Genomic DNA, 9088 nt, shown 5'->3' with positions numbered 1-9088 from the left:
GTCAAGTGAAGCCCAGAAATCTTGTTGCGCTTCGCGCATGGTAGTGGCTGAGTGACAAATGTTTTCAAGAAAGTATCATTGAATATAATTTAGCTATCGGATTGCTTGGTTCCTCTCACATCGCATTATCGCCCATATCAAATATTTCATCACAGTAAATATGGCCCACCGTAACGCTTGAAACCACCGTTTCGCAATCTAGCAATTTCTAATCATATCGTTATCTAGCAGCCCATTACGTGTCTTGTTATTCTTGAATATCCAGCTTTTTTGAACGTTACACCTGTTCTAGCAGATCATATTTTAAGCTTTGTGACCAAAAGACATGAAAAATATGTTCCACTTTTTAGAAGTGGTATTTGTATTTCACTTGCGAGTATCATATTTTACGTTCTACTTACTTTCAGTTCTTTTGTCTGCAGAACATACATGTTGTGTTGAAGCATAAAAGCAAGTGTAGTAACGCCTCTATTTTCCGAAAATAAAGACACTAAATATAACTTTTACGATCCATAATATTTGTTATTAACGTATACTAATCGCGCAAAGTGATGAAACCGTATCCGATACAACTTCTACGTATTGCTCTTCGCCTAAAATTGGGGCCTTATAATATGGGGTAGGGCGCCTTGCCATGATATTCTCTAAAAACGGGGTCGTCTAGTAAACAAAGGGTTAGTATCGTATTTTCATATCCATACGATAATTTGCATCCCATGATGCGAAACAATGCTTATTCTGTCGAAAATTGATACCTTCTGGGATACATCAATACGAATCAAGATCTTTGCACCTGCATGATAGCTCAATTTGCAGCTTTTGACAGTCCACGCGAACGAATTAAGACTGTTTTCAAAACTACTCACTTACTTGAGTAGATTTAAAATCAGTCAATTCTACTTCTACTTGAAGTAGTTTTAGGTGGCTTATTGAAGAAGTACTTCTACTCGTACTTGAGTAGATTTTTTCGTCGCTACTTCTACTTCTACTTGAGTAGCTTTCCTGACTACTTTGACACAATGCAATGTAACGAACAGATAGGAGGATGTCGAACGACACGCATCAGTAGCGATCCTTTACTCAAACATCTACCTCGGCCTAGAGTGCCCGATGTCACAGTTCTTTTTCGATGTTGATGTTTTTGAAGCCGCGGCCCTTTCTACTAGTTCTTTCCATTCCTTGTGAGTGCTTTCTTTCTTCGGGCCTTTTTTTGTCGCCGTAAGAACGGCGACAGCGGGGGAAGAGGAGCCCAAATGAACCTCCGACGGGAATCGAACCGAATCCGCCTGTTTGGTAGGCGCTTATCGTCACCACTACGCTATCTCCCCCGCTACTGAAGTAGAAGTAGGCTAAATCAGAACAAATTGAGGAAGTAGAGCAAGTACGCAAAATCTACTTAGTAGTAGGGGAGATGTGGTACCGATGGATCAAAAATTGGAAAATGATCGTTGGCCCCAAAATGTTCAGCCGAAAACAGCAGATATTTTGCTGGCTCAGCACTTTGATACAAGCTCTACCTATCGCGCGCATATACATGAATATCCGTCTTTTCGAAAAATATTTATGGAGGTTTAAAATTTGTTGCTCGAACGTGTCATCGGTCCCCACCCGGTGGGTCCAATGGCACACGACCCGGGGCCCTATGACACATATACCCTAAAAAACTCAAATGTGACAACTTTTCTTGCTCAGTATTATAATCTAAGCTACAGCAAGTCAAAGAAGAATTTTCGGTCGCAACTGTCAAAAAATAGATTAAATAATAAATCAAATGTTGTCATAAAATCACGTTCCGATTTAGGCTCGGACTTGTAAGTTTGAGGGTACATACATATTCCGCGAAAATCGATGGTGTGACTTCCATATACCTCGTTATGGCGATAAAACATTATATGCAATTATTACATAAAGATTTTCTGTACGTAGTCATATTTCATTTGTTTCATGATTAGTATGCTTGATTATTTTGCTTGATTTGGCTATTGTATCATCGGTCCCCACCCTACTAATTTTGTACATGAATCGAAAAAAATTCCACTCAAGGAAACTACTGAAAAAAATAATAGGTTCCATTATATAGCCTGATACAAGCTCTAGACTACACAATAAAAATGATTGCTGGTTTGCTCGTGTTGAAGGTTACAAAGAAAAATGTATATGTCGATCTAAATTTAGTTTACACCCCCCAAAACAAAAAACATCTGTGAGAGACCCCATAGTTCGCGCACGTCGAATTTTTTTGTATGTGAGGAAAGATGTTGCCAGCGTACAATTGTAGACAAGTTCACGGAGTGTAATCATGAAATTATCATAGAGAATTTTCAAAGTATTTTCGGTCCCAGTGATCCATCGGTACCACATCTCCCCTACTTCATTCCTGACCACCTCTGCTCTACTCTTCCCTACACTCACAGCGATATGATAGGAATTGATGAACCTAATTACGCTTTGTCATCTACTTGATATTCTCATAATAAATGAACATTACAGGTTTTGCATACCACCTGCCTTTGCCCTCTCCCACTTCTGCGTCCAGCAGCTCAGAAGGCCTTTGTTGATGGGTCGACTCTGCGATCACTACCTCCGCTGCGATTTGATAGAAACCGATAAGCATTAACACTTGTTCATGTTTCATCCTCTCTCAACTGAATGAATATTACAGTCTTTAAATGCTTTACATGCCACCACCCTGTGCCATAAGGATATCTCGAGAGCCCTCCCCTGCCCTTGTTCTTCCTCCCTCTCGCACGCCTTGGAATTTGACCATCAACGAGACTCAGTAAGGACGCCAAGACCGTGTCGATCCTCGCCAATTCAGTTCGTTAGATAGATGGAACAAACATTTTGCGCCACGCACTCTACAAGGTTATAATACATTGCAATTCGATAACGAATACTATCCACGTAGTCACATTCGATAGTAACAGATTGTGGATGATGTTCCATATTTATTAACACGGTCGTTCCCATGCCCAACAGGTACGGGTGATAACAAAGTTTGTTTAATATATGATATATCCCAGGTCTAGGCAATGATAGCAATTCTACAGATCAACATTTTTCATTCAAGTTCCTCATACAGAAAGTCCACCGACTGTTTGTTCAATACTCATCCTTCTGTGACCATCGAGTTTCGTGGTGGCCCATTAGGATCCCAATCAATCCAGCATCCAGATGTGGTGGGTGACCACTTCTGGGAGCAAGTGGAATTTGTACAACAGTCAACCGACTATCGCAAGCTGCATTTGTCAGTACGGCAACCCGTGCATCAAGTACACACCATCACATCATGTCCGATTCCCTACAGGCGCATGGCATAAATACTTCCGTAACCCAGCCTGTTTGAGAAGGCTCCAGAATGAGCAATGAACACATGCATTAGCATGGTCATTGTGAGACACTGAAGTTGAACCGGAATTCGCCGTCAGTATCATCGCCAGAGCCATCGCCGATTGTGCATTTTGAAAACATTTCCGACAAAGACTGTCTGTGAGAGTCCTTCGAGTTGCGAAGGAAAACACTCTTACCGGAATTTGAGCATGATATTGAACTGACTTTTTGGAGTCTTTCAGCATCTAAATACAGAGATCGTGTAATTTCCTTGACTACCTTGACAAGTAGTAAATTCTACTCAATAACAAACAAGTCAAAAATAATTCGACTGGAAGCAAAAATTGAATGTCCGAGAAGTACTCAAGCGGTTTTGACTAGTAGATACGATATAGGGCTTCATAGGAGGTTGATGTGATACAGGACTATTTTGCTAAGCTGTAATGACACTTTCACCCATGAATATGATGCAAATGTGTTCCACACTACTTCCACTGGATAAAACCCAAAGTATAAAAAGCAAGTGTAGATTTATCAGAAAAACTATCAACTACAAGTGGAAATACTCAAAAAACGTAATCCCTTCCGTAAGTAGTCCAAGTGGGCAAAACCTACTTTAGTGCTCCAAAAAAAGTAGAAATACTTCAATACTGACCACTTGACTAAACATCGAAGTATCAAATAAAAAAGTCGCTTCATTTCTGGAACTTGTCATAAATCATAGCATAATATTGGGGGTCGAGTGGGTATTTGAAAAATGTTCTGTTTGTTAGCGGTATTCATGGTGTTTGTCGATTACTATGTTCATTTGCACTACGCCAATTTTCCTCAATTCCGTAGCTGCCGACTTGCAGAACGGCCCAATTCTAGGCTTTTATAAGACACCGCTTACACGGATGAGATGGCGAGGAGCCTAGATAAACCCCCAACACTTATGTGGGAATTCTGGAGTTGATCTCGGCCGGACTCGAACCCACAACCCATTGGTGTTACAGAACCTGCAGCTGTGAATTAATGTTTGAATATGCATTCCTCAAATTACCATACATCCTTATTTAGGTGGGACAATCCAACTTTTAAATGTCTTGTGCCGCCCAGCTTAGCTAAATATCCTGCTTTTGGGAAGAGTTTACCATTATTTTGTAAAAGTCACCTGTGTAGGCCTAAGGGTATAGGGAAAGTGCTTACCCAATTTTTGTCCCTCTTTGAAATCAAAATATATGGTAAGCCTAAATCGGTACTTGAATAGTATATTCATATTGAAATGAACCCGAATATTTTCGGCTGACACTCGTCAGGGCTAATCGTCAGCAACCAGTAGAGAATTGGAAAGAACATCCTATATCAACAATCGTATCTCGAAAAATGACGTCACCAGCATGAAATGAGATCTGTCAGTCGAAAATATTCAGGTTCATTTCAATATGAATATACTACTCAATTGTGTATTGAAGTTCTGTACCCTCAAGAAGCTCTTTAAATCGGTACTTGAATTCATTTTTTCACCCTATACTGCTTCATGGTATATCACAATGTCTAGAAATTGTCACATCCAATATGTACATTGTTCATGAAGATTCAGTATAGTTCAATGTATGCGCCATGCCTATATGAACAGAATCTCAAACCACAACGGAATTCTCACCTTTATGCCATTTAGCTTCCTCGTCCGCTATTTTCTTTCTGTAATCTCCAAATGTTTGTCTCATAATCTGGCGTTTTCTTACCAGAGGCGCCGTTGACGATGCCAAAGTTCTAATCAATTTCACAGTTTCATCAGCTAAATGATATTTTTACATTGAATCACCCAGTAGTGATTATCACTACTAAGAACCAGAAATAAGTTTCTGGTATTTATATGGCACTGCCAGACATTATATTCTTGCGTTCATACTTTGTTTCTGCGTGGCTTTCTGAGTCATGAGTCCAAGTCGCAATTGATCGATACACCAATTAAGCTCTTTTTGTAGTTTTTCATCTTCTTGTGCCGCAGAAGATGGTTCTTCCACGTTGTTGGCATCTTTAGCTGCAGGCATGAAACAATTCTATGAGTACAGCTTTAAAAAATAGCTTGAACAAACGCTTACTTCCATTTTGACAGATTTTCCTGCTGACTTTTGGCCTGTGAAAATAGAAAAGGAGATTGATATTGGCAGAGATTTACGAAACAAGCACAATAACTAACTGATCCTTCCTTGGTAATCTTTTTTTTGGCATTTGATTGATTCTTCGACTAATAATTCTAATTCAAGATTTATTGCCTACAGTTAAATTACAATGGCATGAAATGAATACATAAGACCTTGCTACATATTTTACATCATGAAGAAATAATTTTTGAGTCTTGAATGTTTGTTCGCATATAAAAGTAAAACAGGTCAACACAATATAAAATAGTCAATGGGAACAAATTACTTGGACAACATTTCTGGGAATATTGCATAGGAATAATTTCAGATAACTAATAGTGCCCGCAAGTTATACATTTTCACCAGCAAAAATAATATAAGGAGACGCCAGGGTATTGTGGGACGTCCTCACCATGAGTCTCTGATAAATTCATCTACACACGGAACACAAATCTTCAAGTGTAATAAGATATGATGCATAATAATGCATCTGTATCTGTATAGCCTATGTTGTTTTTACGTGGCAATAACTACATCGAAGTATTACTAAAGTATTAAATAATGTTGTGAGATCTCAGTGTAGAAATAGTCTTTTCGAGCACTTCTTCCTTCGTACCGTTCACGTCAATTTTCAACATAGTCGGCCCTTGCATTCTCAAGTAGCTTTCATTGAGTCGGTTTCGAAAATCGGAAGATACCTCTATGCGAATTTCTTCTTTCGTTTTCACAGAACCACGTCCGACAAGACGTCTCTTCCTTTCTTCATCTCCTACTGTCAGCAACAATACCACGTCTGGCTTTAACAAGTCACCCGGCCATTTGAACACATTATGCCCATGGGGAGGGAGGCAGTATATCCCGCCAACACTCACATCAGTGGCAATAGCATAAGCTGCAGTGCTATTCCAAAATCGATCGCATATAACAACACCTTTCTTCGATAGGTCCACTATTTTGACCGCAAACGCATAATTGCCCAGAGCATAGTATGCTCTGCGTAGCAACTCAGGGTGGGAATCAAACTTTGCCCGGAGATGTGAAATGTCATTGGGTGGAGATCTCAGCACAGTTCCATCAAGTTCGCGAGCTAAATCCGTGGTCAAAGAACTTTTGCCAGTGGCATCGAGCCCTTCTACAACAATGACTGTATCGGATGCTTGTAATGGTAACGTTTCCCTCCATTTTTGCTCATTCTTAATGTATTTTTCGCATATTGTTAGAAGTTCCTGAACTTCTTTCAGATAAACAAAATGACTCAACACTTCATACACTTTTTCAGGCGCTTCTTCGATATACGCCCCAGATCGAAACAGTGTTTCACATGTAACCAGCAAGTGTTTCCCATGAACACGATCAAATTATATAAACGTCAAAATAAATTGTTTTTTGCCTGTGGAGAGACGGATATTAGGGTTGGATGTGGTCAAAGTTGGGGTTAGGGATATCAGGGTTGGGGCAGATTATGGTTCGGGGTAGGTGGATATTAGGGTTGTGTAGGGTATTCCAGGATTAGAGCGGTTGCCGGAGAACCCGGCCCTTGGAGAACCCGGCCCTACCAACCCGGCCCTTGGAGAACCCGGCCCTCGGTGAATTCCTCGGGAAATTAGGGTTGGGGGAGGTGGGATATTAGGGTTGCCGGAGGTGGGATATTAGGGTTGGGGGAGGTGGGATATTAGGGTTGCCGGAGGTGGGATATTAGGGGTAGGGTTAGGGTTGCCGGGGGTGGGATATTAGGGGTAGGGTGATGATATTAGGGTTGCCGGAGGTGGGATATTAGGATTGCCGGTGAATACTCCGAGGGCCGGGTTCTCTGGTAATCATTAGAGCTGGGGAAGGGGGATATTAGGGTTGGAGGTGGGTTAGGGTCAAAGTTGGTGTTAGGGTGTCCCAAGATTAGGGTTGGGGATATTATGGTCGGGAGAGTGTGGAATATCGTGTCCCGCACTCCAGACATATTCTTGGGTTGCCCTAACCCTAACACAGCTCTAACCCCAACCCAGCTCTAACCCTAAACCCATCCCCTAACCCTAATATCCCCTCTCATCCAACCCCAATATCCCCATTTCCTAAACCTTACACAGCTCTAATCCTAACCCAGCTCTAACCCTAACTCTAAACCCATCCCCTAACCCTAATATCCCTCTACCCGACCCTAATATCCCCCTCTCATCCAACCCTAATATCCCCATTTCCTAACCCTAACCCAGCTCCAACCCTAACCCTAAACCCATCCCCTAACCCTAATATCCCCCCTCCCCAACCCTAATATCCCCCTCTCCTCCAACCCTAATATCCCTCTTTCCCAACCCTAATATCCATCATTCCGCGAACCCTAATATCCCCCCTCTCCTATCCCCCTCTACTCAACCCTAAAATCCTCTCTCTCCAGTCCTAATATCCCCCTCTCCTCCAACCATAATATCCCCCTTCCACAACAAAGGCAAAAAACAATTTATTTAGACGTTTATAAATTTTATTTTGTTCATGTGCAACATTCGTTGGTGTCATGGGGAGCACTGTTTCGATCTGGGGCGTATATCGAAGAAGCGCCCTTTTTCAATACTATGGTACACTGAATTAGTATCCACAGAAACGTAAGCAGGATGAACCTCAGGGGAGGGTACAAGATGAATTGGAACCAATTCCTGTGGACCAGTCTCCGAAAACTTTGCAAATACATTGTCATTGATGATAGTAGTAGTAAACCTTGGGGATTCGCCTATAAGGTCGGTCTTCTTTAATATTTCCAGCAGCGACTGTAATGATGCATCAGAAGGGATGCTCAATAGGTATCCATATTCAAAGTGATCATTGCCATCACCACCATCAGAACCATAAGCTATGATACTTGTTATGGATTGAGTTTCAGCAAGATGCGAGCGGATTTCATTTTTCAACTTGAAATGTCGATCTATATTCTTCGCAAAACAGAAATTCTGCTTAAACGAAGAGAGATATGCTTGAGGTTTCTCGCAAATGCGTAGCAAATTTTCTGATTCGTTTCGATCGCTCTCGTTATTACCTTCGGAGCTTTCTCCAATGCGAAAATATACCGGCCCCTCGGAATTCTCAATGCAAAACTGAACCGATTGTCGGGACATGCTAAAACTCCGCACCAGGCGAGAGCCCAGAGAAGATAACTGTGCCACTATTCAGCTATCACGCAACTAACATTCAACCAGAACTCGGTGGTACCGAATACCGATCGAACGAAGATTTCGTAACTATACAGTATACATAAATCAAAGCCATTGGGCTCGAAAGTCACGTGACTTTTCAGCATAGCAACCACCGTCTGGGGCCAAGCGCGTTTCTGGTATCATCTTCTCTGCGACAGTAATGCATTTGTATGTCGCAATTTCTGCTACTGCGCTGGTCTTTGCTGTCACATTATGTGTTTGTGTTACAGGATTGATTTTTTTGCGTGCAGATAGATGATAATGTATAGTATTCAATTAACATGATGGAGTATAGAGCAGTTTAAGATAGCCTATGTCAAACAAGTACTTTCATCTGGACCTACTAACTATTCATCGTATGGCTGCAGCATTATTATGCTTCAAGTGTATACTTATCGACACGGAGACAGTGATCAGTCAACATCGGAGATTATTAATATTGTAACATTA

At 41.2% G+C, this 9088-nt stretch overlaps 2 protein-coding genes and 1 long non-coding RNA gene across 3 annotated transcripts; all 3 read right to left on the bottom strand.

Annotated features, from left to right (window-relative positions):
- Nucleotides 1-2928: 2928 nt before the first annotated feature.
- LOC145441729 (UPF0488 protein C8orf33 homolog) lies at nt 2929-5659 on the bottom strand. Its single transcript, XM_080319664.1, has 5 exons — nt 5516-5659; nt 5418-5452; nt 5225-5356; nt 4976-5110; nt 2929-3575 (listed from the first exon to the last, which is right to left on the bottom strand). The coding sequence occupies exons 1-5, from the start codon at nt 5545-5547 to the stop codon at nt 3388-3390; spliced, it is 522 nt and encodes a 173-aa protein (XP_080175790.1). The 5' UTR covers nt 5548-5659; the 3' UTR covers nt 2929-3387.
- On the bottom strand, nt 5634-8684 carry LOC145441728 (UMP-CMP kinase 2, mitochondrial-like). The gene is made up of 2 exons (XM_080319663.1): nt 8023-8684; nt 5634-6741 (listed from the first exon to the last, which is right to left on the bottom strand). Exons 1-2 carry the CDS (start codon nt 8558-8560, stop codon nt 6014-6016), a joined length of 1266 nt encoding a protein of 421 aa, XP_080175789.1. The 5' UTR covers nt 8561-8684; the 3' UTR covers nt 5634-6013.
- Nucleotides 7113-7647, bottom strand: LOC145441730 (uncharacterized). Its single transcript, XR_013915882.1, has 2 exons — nt 7554-7647; nt 7113-7444 (listed from the first exon to the last, which is right to left on the bottom strand). It is a non-coding gene; the product is annotated as an uncharacterized LOC145441730 (long non-coding RNA).
- Nucleotides 8685-9088: the final 404 nt, after the last annotated feature.

Source organism: Botryllus schlosseri, chromosome 6 (assembly GCF_051294905.1).
Source record: "Botryllus schlosseri isolate E-star chromosome 6, Bs_hap1, whole genome shotgun sequence".
NCBI lineage: Eukaryota > Metazoa > Chordata > Ascidiacea > Stolidobranchia > Styelidae > Botryllus > Botryllus schlosseri.
This window is presented reverse-complemented; position numbering and strand designations above follow the sequence as displayed.